Source organism: Sardina pilchardus, chromosome 3 (genome assembly GCF_963854185.1).
Source record: "Sardina pilchardus chromosome 3, fSarPil1.1, whole genome shotgun sequence".
Taxonomy (NCBI): domain Eukaryota; kingdom Metazoa; phylum Chordata; class Actinopteri; order Clupeiformes; family Clupeidae; genus Sardina; species Sardina pilchardus.
In genome coordinates, this window is record NC_084996.1 from 38,476,890 (window position 1) to 38,493,714 (window position 16,825).

Consider the following 16,825-nt stretch of genomic DNA (forward strand, 5'->3'; position numbering starts at 1 on the left):
AACAAGACAGAATTGGTTGCCAAAAATGTGGTTAACTATATCGACTGCCAATCTTCAACAATGTCAAAATGCATTCCTTACATACTGCATATGGTGAACTCAATGCTCTAATGCTCTGGTTATGAGTAAAGTATGCATATACAGTGCCCTCCATTGTAGAACTGTAGAAGAAATTTGCATAAAATCTGTTAACACAGATCTGTCACCCATACCCATACTTAACACTTAAATTGGACTTCTACGTGACAAAAGGTCATGTTAATCACGTCTGCAGTTGTAAGACGCTGATTGTAAATGTCAAAATGGATTTGAATATACCAAAGTAATTCATTTCAAATTAGTTCATTTGAAACACTGAAGCATTCTGCAAAACAATTCAGCAAAAATCGTCTTAAACTAAATACTATGTGATTTGTACCTAATATGATGCATTCTTGGAATAAACATAAAGTGCCCTCCATACGTTTTGGAAAACATGCTAAAGTTGACTATAAAGAGGAATATAAAATCATCTTTTGGAAATTGATCTTAACGCCTTAAATAAAAACATGAGGAAATGAACTAATTATTAGAAACAAACAGGATTAAAGACGTCTGCTGAATGTCTGGAATTACTTATATTCAAATCCACTTTGGCATTTACAATCAGCGTCTTACAACTGCAGATGTGATTAATGTGCCCTATTGTCACGCAGAAGTCAAATTTAAGTGTTAAGCATGGATACGGGTGACAGATCTGTGTTAACAGATTCGATGCAAATTTCTTCTACAGTTATAACACCCACCCCTGGGAACCCAAATTCCCAGCCCCCTGACCCAACCCCTCCACCTAGTGGCCTGCTCAGCACCTCTCTATCAAAGTACGAGTACTGTACACTAAGAGGCAGACCCACTCAAATGGTACATATCCCACAGCAGGGTCATGCTGTGTAGATCAGTGTGCTTTTCCAGGGCAGTCTGGGCTACCTGGCCCCAGTGAGAGGCTGTGCTCCGTGCTCTGTGCTATGTGACCATGTGACCATGTGAAGGGTAGCTCCAGGCCTGACTAATATCAGGTGCATCAATGCCGCCCGAGGGCTCGACTGCACAAGAATAAGCCACACCCGCCCAGGGCCAGCACCTCAGAGAGGCAGAGAGAGAGAGAGAGGAGGAAGAGACACATACATACACACACAACACACACACTCGCGCATCAGAGATCTCAGAGAACCTGGCGATCACACTGAGCGGATCATCTGCGCGAACTTCGGGCGAAGCCTGTTGTCCCCCGACACACCAACTTTGCTTCACGGACCGCAACAAGGCGCTTCTCCACTCCAGAGTCGAACTATGCTACTGGAACCGGCATCTACTGAGACGGAGGTAAGTCTCGTTAATCTAGTCTTGCTGTCGTACGCCGAACATAGATTTTCACCAATGAAACAAAAGGTTGCCATTTGCTATCGCTTTCCATTTACCGACCTGTTGCTAAACCAAACCAGTTAAACCAATTTTTTGCCGATTTCTAAAGACAAGACCAGATGGTGAACCTGGGAAGCAAAAAAGCCAAGGTCGCACCTGTTACCCATGATCTAGCCAACCTGCACCCACCCAATCAGGTCAACACTATTATATTGGAATCTTTAGATTCTTTGCTTGCCAAGTGATTATTGTCTCATCAGAAAAGTAAAAAATGCATGTTGATTAATTTTCTTAGTGGCAATTAAAAAAAAATTCTGAAAATGTCTAAATACCAGAAACCACATTTACGAAAAAAAAAATGCACAGTCCATATAGATCTACTATCAACTTGAGATGGAAAACAAGCTTAAAGCGCAACAAACGCTTTATTTCAAAGGATTTTTTCTGAGCAAAAAAGGAGTGGCTGAACACGCTACCCAGCTGAAACTTGAGTGGCAACTTCTTGCGACAGGAGCAGGTGACAAGCAGGTTCCTCCAGGCAGAGACGCTGGGCATGGCCTCAGGAGACGATCCTTCATTTACAGCAGTCGCCCAACTTCCTCTTCAGGCTATTCGAAAACCTCAATCACAATCACGGGTGCTCCTTACCTTGTGGGACTTTCAACTAGCAATTCCAATTCCAACCAGAAAAAAATGATGTAACCCCTTTGACACTGCCCTATTGCTATTATTTTTTTCTTTTATTTTAAACGTACGTCTCTCATCTTAACTGGAGGAACAGACACAGCAGTACTACTCAAGATATCCTTAAGATATGATGAGTTTCAGACAGCCTTGCCGTCTCCATCCCCAGGAGGATGAGATCATCAGGCACGGAGAGCAGTGAGTGTGCAACGGGGAACCATGCAGGTGGAGTCATGGGAAGCAGGTGTCTGAAGATTCCCACGCTGACTGTGCAGGTTTCAGTCAGGAGAGCAAGCCTCTGCAGGCCCTCTGACTGCCTCCTCGGGTCGTTCTCCTGCGCTGAGGCAGCCTAGCGCTGCCAGTTGTTGAGCCGGTGCCACAAGTCACCATGCAGGTTCACAGGAACCGCCAACCAACCGCGGTGAAGGGTGGGCCGCAGGACACCTGTGCAAGAGCGCACCTGTTTTGCATGTTTGGCAGGCGGAGCGCAAACAGCGCCGAGGGCAATGATTACTGATGGATTTTAGCCGTGGGTTGTGCTGTCGCATTGGAGACGCTGCCAATGACACATATGCAGGAGCACCCATCTAATGGGAAAGGCTCCACAATACATATAAATTAAGGCATGTTTATAATATTCAACTGTTATCAAAAAACAGCAAATGTTGATAAGAGCCATCCAAGTCCCACATTCTAACACTGAATTTTGGGGCCTGCTTTCTGTTTTTTGTTTTGTTTTTTTTTGCTTTGTAAAAGTGCCTCACTGACCATTGATTTTGTGGCATTCTGTTTCATTACAGGTGGGTACCTCTAAACCTGAGAAAGACACCCCCAAAATGGATAGTCGACAAGAACGCAAGCCCAAGAAACCTCACTATATCCCCCGGCCACCTGGCAAACCCTTCAAATACCAGTGCTTCCAGTGTCCGTTCACCTGCAACGTGAAGTCCCACCTCTTCAACCACATGAAGTACAACCTGTGCAAGAACTCCATGTCTTTGGTGTCACAGCGAGCGGAGCACACCGGCAAGTCGGCCAAAGCCCTGCTGCAAAGCACCCCAAAGGAGATACCCCTAAACTCTCCGGTGGAGAAGACCCTGGTGTGCGATGTCGAAAGTGTGAAGCTCCAAGATGAGAAACCAGAAGAGAAACCTCAGGAGGACTACAGCGTGCAGGACAAGAGGATGCCTGAGGAGGTACCCAAAGACGACTTTCCAGAAGAAGATTCCAGAATTCCTATCGCGAAACCTACGGAGAAGATGGAGGACAAAGCTGCCTACAAAAGCTCCTCTGCCTTCTCCCCAGTAACCCCTCTCAGAGAAAAGAAAGACGCCCAAGTCTCCACCAAAGCTGACCGGCCTCCTGCTTCAGCCTCCCCATTCGCCCACTCCTCCATCACGTGGGCTCACGCCCCGGCGACGGTCAAGCCTCTCCTCCCTCATCTGATCCCAGACTATCCTCCATATGTGTTGCCAGACCGGCCTATGCATTCCCTCTACCAGCCTTACTTAATCCCAAGTAACCATCCTTTGCCCAGCGGAACCAGTGTACCTGGTGTACCTTCTTACCTCGCCGACGTTCTCGACCCACGGTTCCCTCACTTCAGTTCCATGGCTCCGCCACCTTTGGACGCCGCTAGTCCATCCATCCTCCAGCACTACCACTACAGACCCGGCCAGCCCGCGTACCAGACCTCCCCTCTGCAGTACGGGCTCTACCACCCCTCCATGCTCCCTGCTACGCTGCAGACGCCGCGCTACATCCCGCTGGAGATGTACGGCCACGCCGGCTACACCGTGAGGGATTACAGGAGCTACGCCCCTCCGGGAACTCCGAACGACTCGCTGTTTGCAACCCAGCGTGATGAGGGGCAGAGCAGCCAGGAGCATCAGCAACAGCAGCAGCAGCAGCAGCAGCAACAGCAGCAGGACAAGACTACGCGGCTGAGTCCCAGAACGGGCTGCGCTGCGTCCGGTTCCCCAGATCGGCCCAACAACGGCGCACACAGCCAGGCGGAGTCGTCGACAGAGGACCAGCACACCGCTCAGCCAAGCTCCAAATCGCTGCAGTCGAGGCAAGGTGCCAGTCCAGCCTCCAGACCTCTTACGTCCATGCCAATTCCACCACAGACCTCGCTTAAGCAGAGGATACTGCAGCGGCAAGGGGGGTAAGTGGCATCATCGCACAGACGAAGCCATTCATTTAGGACTGTCCTCTGATCTCGCAGTGTTTAATTAAAACCTGCTGAGTCATCTAAGGAGGTCAAATTGCATAGGCTTTTTAAAAAAAGGATCCTGCATATGACAACTATAAATAACGAAACTGACCGCAACTTATTTGTCTTTACCTTTCCGCAGGACGCAGGCACAAGCCAGCGAGGTCTGCAGTGATTCACACAGCGATCAAGAGGCCGACGATGAAATGGACGACGACCAGGCTCCTCTTGACCTCTCAAAGAGGGACCGCGTGAAGCAGCGCGGCCAGACAGAGGGCGGCGACAGTGCTGCCGGCGCTCAGAACGAAATGCCTCTGAACCTCTGCATCAAAACCCGACCCAGCAGCCCGGCTCCGCGCACCACACAGGCCCGCTCTCCAGCGCCTGGCGCTTCGCTCAGGTCGTCGAGCGCCACCGGGTCGAGAACGCAGCAGCAGCAGCAGCATCATTCTGAAGGGGAACACAATGACCAAAGACAGACGGCCGCCTTTGCACTCTGCCAGCTGGCTTGTTCCAGTTCCCAAAGTCAGGACAGCAGCAGCAGCAGTATCAGCAGCAGCAGCAGCAGCAGCAAGAGCAAGGAAAGTCCACTCTGCCCAAGCCTGCCGGCTTCAGAACGGACAGAGAAGGCCGACTGCAACGCTGAAACCAGGCTCAGCGTAACGAGAGCCAATCAGGCGCAGGAGGAAAGCGTCGGGGAGAGCAAGAGCGAAGCACCAAAGAGGACCGGGAAAAAGGCGGGTGCCAAACAACCGAGCCACGTTCCCAAGAAAAGGCCTCGATGCAGCTAACTCGGTGGACTTGGACTTAAAAGCCATTTTGGCTAATGTACAAATTGTTAATGGATAAAAGCTTGTTACGGTTACGAAATGTTCTTCCCAAATATGAAAATGTCAATTCTTTGTACTTTTGAACAAAATGTATGTACTTTTTGTAATGTATTATAAAACCAAAGTGACCAAATCAGTATGCACTGTAAATTACAGGGTAGTGGTATGTTATATATTAAATGCTGCTTTAAAATGCTTTGCTTTAATAAATAAAATATTTGAGATAAACTATGTTTTATGATTCAATTACATTCTAGTTAACCCTGGAAAATAATATTGCAATAACATAACAATATAAGAATTCTAAAAATATGAAACACCTTCACATATTTTGGCAACAGGAAATATTTCAAAGTTCAGAAACAGGTTTTTTTTAAGTGGTGGCATGGAACTGGTGTCCTCTCGAACACATCTAATATGCGCCATACACTGTCGTACGCAAGCTATTTGTTTATCCGGCAAATAACCATGTCCACAGACAAGGTAGAGTTTCTTATGTCTCATGCCATCAAACTACAGGTCCACTAACCGATTTGGTAAAGTTACAGTGCAGTTATAGCTGATAGAGGGCCACGAAGCGAACAAAAAACTCTTCAGAGTTGCTTTAAGTCACTTTGCATACAAACGTCTGCTATGAATACATGTAACATCTAAATGTGTTGAGAATGCCACTCAGCATAATGTCGAGTAGTATGAAAGTGGGAGGGTTGGCATACACACCATTGGGTAGACGGGAGGGCACCAGAAGCCCTCTTCTGCCCAGTTCTGCCAGGGCGAGACAGCCCCCATGCCATGCGTTATCCGTCTCCTGGAAGCTGAGAGACAGACACACCACATTTAAGCCACCACAACAAGGTGATCTACAACTCAAGGCTCTGCAACTAACACTTGTGCTCTCCGGGAAAGGGAGAAAGGGACACAACATTCCATCAACAACAACATTAAATTGTCACTTGTGGAGGCTTTACTGTGACAAAAAAAACAATCTCTCACCTGAAGCAGTCCAGCACGGACCCAACAACTTCATCAGCCAACTCTTTTGGCAGTCTGCCCGTGACTTTCCCGATACTGAGGAATAGGCAAATGAGCATGACTCATATTTTCACAAATGACAGATTATGTGAAAGTAGAAAACTAAAATCTCAGACATGTTATCAGACAACTGTACCCCTTGGCAGCAGACCAACGAACTATGGTTTCCTTGTCCTTCAGCCCAACAAGGAGTTGCTCTGCAAAGAATGGACAAACAAGTCATGGTTTAAATGGCAAAACAGAGGTATAGTGATGCTCTAACTGTACATAACATGTACATTTGTGTAAATTGAACTGATTGATGGTAAATTGGAAGGTTGATATTCACCGATGACGTTCTCCACCTCTTCGGGAATGTCGTAGTCCTCATCCTGTGAGTCCAGATCAGGGGTGGAGGTCACCATCGGTTGGGAGGAGCCAGATTGGGCCAGATTGACAGCTAAGGACCTACTGCCTCTTTGATACCTGAGGAGAATCAACAAAAGTTCAGTATATTCACCTCTGAAGAAAAAAACAACATATTTCCAAAGATTATAGCTCTTTATCACATAAAAATGCATGCTGATTTCCAGGAGGTACGGATGTACTCAAATACAGACTTGACTCAAAAACTCCCCACATTTGCATATGGCCTGCTTCAAGTTCAGTTCAATCAGTCTATTCATATTTTTTTCTACTTTTCATACTTTCATTTTCCATGCAAACAAATGCCTCAAGCACAAAATGAAGTGCTCACCTCAAATATTACACGGAAAAAACATAAGCAAACTTTTCTAACTTCAGACTGACATGTAGGCCCTAGCGTGCTTGTTTACAGGAAATGCAAAACTTTAATAAGCCTATAATGGCATATGTCTAAAGCAGGATGAAGCGTCCCGACTAGGCAGTAACCCCATGTATTTTAAATAAATGCAGTTAGGGGATTAGGGGAGTTTTGCCATAAACTTATGGAGACTGACGTGGGATGTGGGTCGTGAAGGGCACTTATTTGTATGCACAGCACAGCACAGCACAGCACAGCAAAGAACAGAACAGAGCAAAGCGGAACAGAACAGAGCAGAGCAATGCCAGAGCACAGCACAACAGGCCCTCCTCACCTCCACTTGGCTAGGCGGGGCTTGAGGAAGGTGAGGCCCAGCCTCTGCACTAGCTTCATCCCCAGCTTCCTCAGCATGGCCTGGTTGCTCTCAGGCAGCCGCTGCCGGTCCAGGCACTGAAGGACTGTGGGGGCTGAGAGAGGACAAAGAAGCAGGTTGGAACCCAAACAGACAACAACAGTGAACGTTTTTTGTGAGGTAGGGAAAGGGGGGAGAGAGGGAAAAGGCACTAACCATACTGGAGGAAGTCATCTCTCTTGCCATGCTTGAATAACTGGCACTAGGGGAAAAACATTTGAAAACCAATGATGAGATTTTGTTAAATTGTAGAATGCAAGATCCCTTGACAAACTTGGTGGAACTGGGAATGTTTTCAGAAGACACTGCTGTGCCTTCAAATACCAAACAGTTAGTGTGAAGGCCTGCAGGTTGTACCTATTTTGAACATCAAAGATCTGCTCTGATTGAGAGTCAATAGAGATCTCAAAATCATAGTTGGAAAAAAACTTGACATTTAACATTCAAAAACCAGCCACTTTCCCTTGCAGGGACCTGTGTGTGACATTTAATAATATGCACAGCTTAGTATTAGAGCTCCCAGGGCATTCTGTCAACACATAGAGCCAGTTTCAAAGACTGCAGGCTGCAAAAGTGATTAACATAAGACACATCTACTGCTCCAGGCCATTCCAAACATGCAAGGCAAGTTTTCTAAGCTTGAGAAGCTAATAATCCTTTTGAAATACAACCAGGTGTATCATAACAAGTCTGACTTTGACCAGGCTGATCCTTTCAGTCTATTATCTGACTGAAATGAGGATGCTGGGTGTAGATTCTTGTTTTTTTTAGAAATGAGCTGTGTCAAAGGCAAGGTAATGATTTAATGACAGAGTACCCAAACCAACTGACTAATTTCATGGCTTTTAATCACCCATTCTGCACCCACTTCTGCACCTGCTTCAATACATCATACCCTTCACACTTTGCTTGTTCTCACAAGCAAATCAGTGAAAGCATTTATTGGAAAACCCTTCAGGCTACTCATAAACATTGACATATTCACACCACACTGCATTTTTACTCATTCTGCGTCATATTTGTCACAGTAAACATGTTGAAATGCATCAGAAGTGGAACCCATTAATAGTGGGATTACCAGATTCTGTAAAGCACCATCCAGGATGATGGTGCCCTCCATAGTAAGGTCATTGGCCTGGGAAATGGTTGTGAGGGTCCAGTCTAGGAAATCTCCCAACCTCTTCTGCTTCACGTCAGGGCGTGTCACAAACCTAAAAAAACACACATTCAATGTTGTTGAATTAACACCTACTGTATTGTATAGATTGGCTCAAAGGAATTACAGTCCTTCAGACAATCATAGAGACAACAGTGCCCCCTGCTGTCTATACACAACACCTTCAATTACAAAAACATTGGACATGCAGGACTACTAGAGACAGAAACTGGGGTTATAAAGCACTTACTTTGACACAAGCACTGATGCAGCATCTCTGGATTTGTCACTGACTGCTAGATAAGACTGTAAAATATTGTGCAATTAAATATAAAATAAAACGGAACCTTTAAATCAGCATGATGTAAATAAACTAAATGTAGAGAGAAATGATGGGAGTTACCCTTACAACAAGCATATTACCTTGGCAACAGCAAGGATGCGGTCCATAATGGGCTCTCTGCCCTGAGCAGAATCAGAGTCAGAGTTCAGATGACCGTCCAGACGAGAGAGGTCAAAGGGAATGAGACAGGTCATGGAGAGCCAGAGGAGGAGCATGTAGCGGGTCTCCCACGTCTGAGAATGAAGGCGCAACCAAATGACAACCATGACAATGATCACAACTCTGCTGCAATACTTTAGCATATGCCATATACACACTAATTCAAACAAAGGGATGTCTTGGGTCTGCACTCACTTACTTGAATCTCTCTAATAAAGCCCAACCAGGAGGAGGTCCAGCACTGACAACAACCTGGCTCTAAGCACCAAGAAGACCAAAGACCCCCCCCCCCCCCCCCCCCAAACAATTGCACTATCCTATCCCACCCATAGTGTTCTATTTAAATGTAAATACTGTAATTACACTTATACACAGCCATATTCTACTGCTCATATTTATATTAAGTCATTACTGTAAACCAACTGTATACAAACTGTCTACACTGCACTATATATCCTGTCTATTCACCATCTGTCTATACTTTTTTTAGTTAGACGCAAGCTGCATTTCGTTGTTTTTGTACTTGCACTCTGCACAATGGCAGTAAAGTTGTATTTAATCTAATCTCCCCCTTGACCGTTGCACTTTTCAAAGGAATGTTGTCTGTCACTGCTTCCCGTAAACGCAATCCAGCCTATTCCAGTTTGTAGCTAACCGATGGTGGAACAAGCTACCAATTGCTACCAGAGCAGAGGCATCCCCTCTATCCTCAACAATCTCTTGGAGACCCAGTTCTCCCGAGAGCATCTCCTCTGGTAAGACCTCTAACATACCCATCTCCTCTTGTAACACCTCTAACAACATGCCTAACTTGCACTTATCAACCTACTGCCCTTCTTTGTCCATCTACTACTGTCCCTCTTACCTGTATCCCTTGTCTTTACCTAAATCTGCACGATCATGCTCGATTTCTTTTTTTTGCACTGTATGTAGATGTATTATGTACTATTACACGGAGATGTCCTACTGCATGGGAGCTTGAATGCTATTCCTCATAGTACTGTATGTTACTTGGGATAACAGTGTTAGTGAAATCAATAAATGAAGATTTCGGTTCCAAAACCCTATATTCTCCATTTCCATGAATTGTAATAAATATTTTTTTCACATTTTGCTTGATGATATTTGAAAGCATCCCCACGCTACTCACCTCTGTGTCTTTGGGGTCTTGTCTACATAGCAGATCCAACACGGGCTGAACGTCAGCCACTTCATGAGGGAGGAGCTGCATAAAGATCTTGTAGCCTCTGACCTGCACCAGAAGTTCGTATGTCAAGGGAATACACAAAGGATCATTCTGTAACATGGTGATGCTACAAGAGTGACAAATGGTTGTCGTGTGCCAACACTTACCTTGCAGATGATGTAAAGAAATTTAAATCCAAGGTGCACAAGCAGGGGTGGGGACTTTTCACTGCGGATAAGTTCCAGCAACATGTTCACCATCCATTCTAAGGTGGAAAGACCATTAGGCAATGTCTGTGAGAGATGGCAATACAGCATACACAATAATGCTAGCTCAGAACCTATGTAAATGAGGTGGGTGAAAAAAACTGCCAATAGGAAAGCAAGGAGCCGGTTGGCATACCCAAGTGCGGATCCAGAAGATGAGGTTGCTCTTGGTAGTTATCCATTATGACTGCAGCACACAACAACACAAATGTCAATGTTATGTCTAACACAAAAATACATGAATAGGTTCATATAAATTCACATAAGCAAACTTCCTTTCCAGTTTAAAGAGTGGGAAAGGGACTGGTGAGCAAGTTGACTCACATATGAATCTCTCCATTGCAGATTCAGTTCTGCCTGTATCTTCGTGGACTTCGGGTAAACTGGCAATCAGAGACTTCACCTCGGCACTGTTGGTGAATCCATCAAGAACACAAGCCTTTGCAATCACATCGGCTTCCCCACCTCCGTCCTCTCCATTGACGTTACCTGAGTCGGTGTCTGTCAGCGCCATAGCACTATGCGTCTCAGAGGATGCTTAGCTGCTACAGTTTGGAGCTTAACTTTAAGTGGACGCTTTTAACTGTCAGAGACGGGATAGACTTTACCGACAATAATATGTCTACTGGTACAGTAAAGTTACTTGCGCTGTCCGTTGATAGCAACCAACCCGATAATTGTATGGGTGTGACACACCTATTTAGCTGCTACAGCAACTGCGTAGCGCACTCTCTATCACAGTGCACGTTCTGCAAACGGCGTAAATAATACAATAAACAGGACACTTGCATGAATCCACCGTATTAACTAAGGAGACCTCAACTGTTCATACAGTGTATAATTAGACTGTATTATAACGTGATACCCACATTGTTCTCTACTTTCCTATTCATGTGATGATGCATCACGCCGGAGCTTAAACTTTGAACACAGGGCAATAACTTCCGGTTCATGAAAACTATCAAATTAAAAGCGCTGCCTTTGCCTCAGTTGAAATCAGGTCTATGGTTGAAATGCCCTGGCATTCATGTCCTGATAGTATTCTTTCAAAGGAACATTATTTCAAGAAATGAATTCAGTGAAAGTGTACATGTTACCTTAAACAGATGACAGACAAGGAACCACAATGTGTTCCAGGTTCTGTCCATAGGTTCTGTCACACTCTGAAACAAGGCAAGTGCTATGAGAGAAATCACTTTTGTTTTTAGACAAAACATTACAATTGTCATGACAAGTTGAGACAAGATGCTTTTAATCAGAACACTTTATTTGAATTAATCACACTCATTTTGTTCATTCCATTATCACATGCCATGCCATATTGGTGTATACTCCATAACACCCTGAATGATTTGTTAGATTGATCTGTTAACAGCAATAAAAATGAGATAACTATATTTCTAAAGGTTCAAAAAGTGTATCTGCTTTTGAATATTACCTATTCAATCTTAATTATCTGTCACTCCACACTGCAGGTAATTACACAGTAATACCTTCTGACACACATGTGTCTACTTACATTACTGTAACTGTTCAGTACTTTCAACACCAATCCCTTCAGTCAGGGCAAATGGAATGTTAGTGAAATCTAAAACATTCACACATCGCAGTTAGCTTTTTTTGTATCTACTTAATTTTTCTTAAATACATTTATCTCCATAGTAGGTCTACTGCTGTTTACTCTCTATGCGCTGTGGTTATTAGTGTGTTGTCAAAATTGTTCAATCAAATGAATTCATCAATTGTCAAAAGTGCAACACTTCTGTAGCATGATTGTGTCATGATTATGGGGTGGGGCCAGGGGTGGTGAGGCATCAAATCCTATTAGTAATGTTTACTTTACCAGGTCCTTCATGATGCGAATGGAGGACCCTCTGTACCCTCCGCCAAAGTGATTCCAGTGGTTTAGATAATGGAAGAGCTGGTAGAGCTGTAGCCGTTTCTCAAAGCCTGGCGCCTTCGGGATCTTCCCGTGGTATGCCGTGTGGAAAGACTTGTTGAAGCCACCGAACATGCCCGCGATGCCAAGCTCATATTCAGAGTGCCCGTAAAAGGACGCAGGGTCAAAGATGATTGGCCCGTCCGAGCATTCCGCCACATTGCCTCCCCACAGATCGCCATGGACAAGCGCTGGGACAACCGTCACATCAGCAAACAGCTGGGGAATCTTCAGCTGAATAGAAAAGGAACTGGGTGAGAACAACCACAAACATGACGTCAGTCAGTTTGATTACATTCATAACAGCCACCTGCTAACGGCCTCAGGCTGTGTTCTTCCTGTACCTGAAGCTGAGACCACAGCTCTCTAGCCTCTCGGTCACCGTGACTCTTCTCCACTAAGTCCAGCTGGTGACCGAGCCTCTGCTGAGCATAGAATGCCACCCAATCTTCTTGCCAGTCATTGTTCTGAGAGAGATGTGAGGAAAGTGGGAGAAAAAGTAGACATATAACAAAATGGTCGGCAAAGGCTCTGTTACAACATTAGCAGTAGCTATCTATCCCAAGTCAGGAATAAAAAGAGGACTGGAGAGTATTGAGCTTCGTTTTTGTTTAATTAATTACATCATAAAATATCGTTATTATCCAACTAACACAATAGGGTGGGTGAACGCTGCCTGACCTGCTGGCAAATTTGGATTTTGCCAGCAGGTCAGGCTGGAAACCTGCACATCTATCTCCCCTGCTTCCTGTCTACGACCTTCGTGTCCAATCACAAACTATCCAAAAGACGCCCCGAATCGTTGGTCTGATTGGTTGAAGGACTATCCAAGCGGAGTCATTTGAACAATGCCCAGTGATTGATTACGCATCATGTGCAATAGCAACAAAGCGCAGATTCCCCATACTGATGAAGATTATACTTAAAAGATTGAGTTTAGTATGGTGATAGCCAGACTAGTAGCACAACTAACCTGGGGAAGGTAACCGCAGCAGGTTGGAACATCAAACCCAAATTTGTCAATGGCAGGCACTTCAGACTGTCCAGATCCTTTTCCTGCACATACAAGTATTAGAACTGAGTGAAAATAAGACATGACTCAACATTTCCCATTAAGCTGGTATTAGCAGTACTAAGGCCTACATGGTCGCATTGTGGAATTGCACAGATTGCTCAGCAGATGGCAGCAGAACACCTTTTTGAGAGCTCAGGGTGCATTACCGACAGTTTGCTCCTGTTTGCTCTGCTTCTCGCTCTGCTTTTGGTTATGAAGATGCAAGTCGGCCAAATGTTCCCCCAGCTGGGTAGAGAACCTGCGCATGTAGCCAAATATACATGCACACGTCAGGGCAGACTTCATCCACTGGGGAGAATTTTAAATGGGACAAAACATGTCTGCACAACAGGATGAACATTACATTTTCATTAAAGAGGCTCTTACTTACAAACATTGTGCCTAGGTTAAAGCCATGATGTAATCATCTAGGCAGATCTTTCTAGAGCAGGCGTGACCTGCCTGAGGGGTATATTTAATACATTACAGCCCAAATATACCACTTAGAGCAGAATAACATAATCTGATGACTAACGTAAACAATACGAAGAACTAATGGTTTAAAAGAAGCCTGTATTACCTATCAATTTAACACTAAAGCTACCGTAAGAGGGTGTCTCTCCATGAATTCTTGAAAAATGTGATTCAATTGTGGTGGATTGGGAGAATAATGGTGTCATACTTAGTCAGGCTTCTCATGTCCACATGCTCCATGACAAACAGAGACCCCCCTCGCTGTAGATCAATGACCTTCACAGGTTTAGGAACTTTCACAGTGTTAGTTTGCAGTATAGCCTCCAAACTAGCCATCTCCCCAACAAACATTCGTTTGGCCTTCAAAGAATGGGGTGGGGGGTGGGGAGGAAGACAGGATACAGTGTCAAAGACAAAGTAGACCAATAAGATGACACAGCACATGGATGAGGCATGGATTATGGAAAATACATTTTAGCCCAATAAATCTGAAATAACAGGGTTATAATAGTAGCACCAGTAGTAGCCTTGTATTTGGCTTAGTCTGGCTGCTTGTTTAGTCAGCAAGATGCAATCATGCGCAAATCATTGACATGTTGCCCTGTCTGAGATGTAGGCTAGGCTAAAGCAACCAAGAACCTTGTCACCGTCATCTCGATTACAATGTTTGAATTGAGTGGGGGGAAAGTACAATACATAGTAAAAACCATGCTTAGCTGGTGACAACCTCGCTCTTGTTGTTTATCTTCACAAAGACTCTCCCGTTGTCAGTGTCATAACTCTGGCCCTCGCTGATGCATCCACCTCCCGAGTAACCGGTGGCTTTCAACGTCGAGGTTCCCAGCTCTTTTTTCAACTGAGCCTCCATAGTCGTTTTGACGTTAAAGTCACATTAACGTTCAAATGACTTGACACTCTCCGGTCGACAAACAGCAGTGCGCATATGGCGTGAATGATCGATCGAAGTTCTTACGGCGTGAACTCTGCATTATCCAGTATTTTGATTCCGGGTGGAATGGTTCGTTCAACGTTAACCAATAGAAACGCGAAAACTTTGAGTGACACATGATTCAAGCTATCGCTGTTGGTGAAAGACCCTCCCTGATGTATCATCGTCCTGGTAACAACATTAGCGTTTATAGCTAATTCGCGGGAAATGAAACGGCATATACATTGTTAATCTATGTCGTATGTAATGTAATATAGTCAGCAGAATGTGTTTGTTGCTTGGTTCGACTGGTGTTGGGAAAACTCTTTTGCTGAAACGTTTGCAGAATATCCTTTGACAATCTGACGCTGCGCTTGTTATTTGTGAGGTTAGCTAAGTTGCTAACAAAGTGTAGTTCTACACTTCAGTGTGATGTTAACATTGACGTTGTTTGAGTCCTTAACCTTGTCCACAGCTCACTCAACGGGACAAACCGGCTGATTTGGGTGAAGCTCCTGTCACGCTCCCCACAGTTAGTACAATCACTTAATCGTTAAAAGCGTGCTGTTACCTTTTCGTGATAAATCTGTTGCACAATCCAATTACTCTCATGTCATTATCAATTCTTGTTCACAGAGCTGGTAGTTATAGCCCACGTATTTTAACATTGTTGTAGTTAGTGTCTTGAATGCTTACTGTTTCTCATAGTTATTTGCCTTTTATTTTGATATCACTTCATCCTTACAGGTTGGTACCAATCTCACCGACCTGAATCTAAAAAAGAAGAGGATAACTGTGCGAGAGCTGGGAGGCTGCATGGGCCCAATATGGCATAGCTTTTACGCAGACTGCTCCTGTCTTATTGTACGTCAGGACGATCTCGCTTTTATTGATATGTTCCTCAATGTATTCAGTCAGTTTAACAACACCTTGTGCTACACAGTAAAGAAATTCACCTTTATTGCACATGGTGATCAAGTTTGTTACATATGGCATACATGTTAATATTATTTCAGGTAGGGCACCTTGTGAATGTGCAATGTTTCTAATTCCAGTTCGTGGTGGATTCAGCCAACATCACCCAGATAGCCTCCTCCTGCATCCAGCTCTTGTCGGTTCTCTCAGCTGAACCTCTTCATGGTGCCTCCGTCCTTGTGCTCTTCAACAAAAGGTGAGGTGGCTCATTCCTAAGTCTGAACTCTGAACATGGTCGTAAAGGATTTGTTTTGTTTAGAGATTCTCTCAGGACCCGTTTATATTGGATTATAAGGCACATATGCCACACGACAACTCTAAAGTTCATATATTTTCTGTGCTTTTTCTTTTTCAGGGATCTTCCATGCACTATGACCCTGATGGAGATGAAATCACTTTTCAGAATAGATGACATCATTGCCACCTCCCCTCAATCCATCACTACGCTGGAGGTGAGTGCACGCTCTGGCCAAGGACTGAAGGAGGTGTTGAGCTGGTTGGACAGCCTGACGTGATCTGAACACGGGCTGAAAACACCAGGAACTGTTCTAGAGCTCTGCTCCAATCTGGAAGCCCAAGGACCGCATGATAAAGCCCAATGTTTTGGACTGGATTGGGATTTACTCCATGTGGTGGAGATGCACGATAATGTTGCCTTTTGAGACAATTATGAATGGCTGGTTTCGAGGGACCATTTCACCTGGCTTTTCTCTTCTGTTATATTACTGGGTGTCACAGACACAACTAATACTGGGCTGCTTTAATAGTTAAGTCAGCATACTTGTTGGATCTTGCTTCAAAGAACAGGTAAATCCATGATGAAACAGTGCCTGTTGTGCTATAAACAACCTACAGAAGTATGAGATACAGAAAAGTAAAACAGAACTTAAGATGCTTGTGATTCAAACAACGTTGTTGTGTCTGGACAGCTGATTGAAGGAAAAGAAATCACTGAAGAATAAAGAACTGGAAGCGCTGCGAGTTGAGTTGTTAACTGCATCCTTATAT

The 16,825-nt window shown here is 44.6% G+C and overlaps 4 protein-coding genes across 4 annotated transcripts in view; 2 read left to right on the forward strand and 2 right to left on the reverse strand.

Moving 5' to 3' along the window:
• tbcd (tubulin folding cofactor D) overlaps positions 1-11,362 on the reverse strand; it is a 38,110-nt gene extending 26,748 nt beyond the window's left edge. Inside the window, exons 1-13 of the mRNA XM_062533218.1 lie at positions 10,772-11,362; positions 10,584-10,634; positions 10,349-10,446; positions 10,146-10,247; positions 8,917-9,069; positions 8,744-8,799; positions 8,416-8,548; positions 7,494-7,539; positions 7,260-7,392; positions 6,491-6,627; positions 6,299-6,359; positions 6,124-6,198; positions 5,851-5,945 (exon numbers count right to left, since the gene is read on the reverse strand). Of these exons, the coding sequence (XP_062389202.1) occupies positions 5,851-5,945; positions 6,124-6,198; positions 6,299-6,359; positions 6,491-6,627; positions 7,260-7,392; positions 7,494-7,539; positions 8,416-8,548; positions 8,744-8,799; positions 8,917-9,069; positions 10,146-10,247; positions 10,349-10,446; positions 10,584-10,634; positions 10,772-10,961 (1,330 nt within the window). The 5' untranslated portion in view covers positions 10,962-11,362. The remainder of the gene's footprint in view (positions 1-5,850; positions 5,946-6,123; positions 6,199-6,298; positions 6,360-6,490; positions 6,628-7,259; positions 7,393-7,493; positions 7,540-8,415; positions 8,549-8,743; positions 8,800-8,916; positions 9,070-10,145; positions 10,248-10,348; positions 10,447-10,583; positions 10,635-10,771) is intronic.
• Positions 961-5,335, forward strand: znf750 (zinc finger protein 750). The gene is made up of 3 exons (XM_062533219.1): positions 961-1,362; positions 2,886-4,252; positions 4,443-5,335. Exons 1-3 carry the CDS (start codon positions 1,330-1,332, stop codon positions 5,089-5,091), a joined length of 2,049 nt encoding a protein of 682 aa, XP_062389203.1. The 5' UTR covers positions 961-1,329; the 3' UTR covers positions 5,092-5,335.
• A 331-nt stretch (positions 11,363-11,693) lies between the features above and the next one.
• On the reverse strand, positions 11,694-14,891 carry fn3krp (fructosamine 3 kinase related protein). The gene is made up of 6 exons (XM_062533220.1): positions 14,642-14,891; positions 14,123-14,274; positions 13,608-13,699; positions 13,360-13,442; positions 12,731-12,853; positions 11,694-12,620 (listed from the first exon to the last, which is right to left on the reverse strand). Exons 1-6 carry the CDS (start codon positions 14,780-14,782, stop codon positions 12,282-12,284), a joined length of 930 nt encoding a protein of 309 aa, XP_062389204.1. The 5' UTR covers positions 14,783-14,891; the 3' UTR covers positions 11,694-12,281.
• A 118-nt stretch (positions 14,892-15,009) lies between these two features.
• Positions 15,010-16,798, forward strand: arl16 (ADP-ribosylation factor-like 16). Its single transcript, XM_062533230.1, has 5 exons — positions 15,010-15,189; positions 15,316-15,374; positions 15,590-15,706; positions 15,898-16,013; positions 16,173-16,798. Exons 1-5 carry the CDS (start codon positions 15,129-15,131, stop codon positions 16,330-16,332), a joined length of 513 nt encoding a protein of 170 aa, XP_062389214.1. The 5' UTR covers positions 15,010-15,128; the 3' UTR covers positions 16,333-16,798.
• The last annotated feature ends 27 nt before the right edge of the window (positions 16,799-16,825 follow it).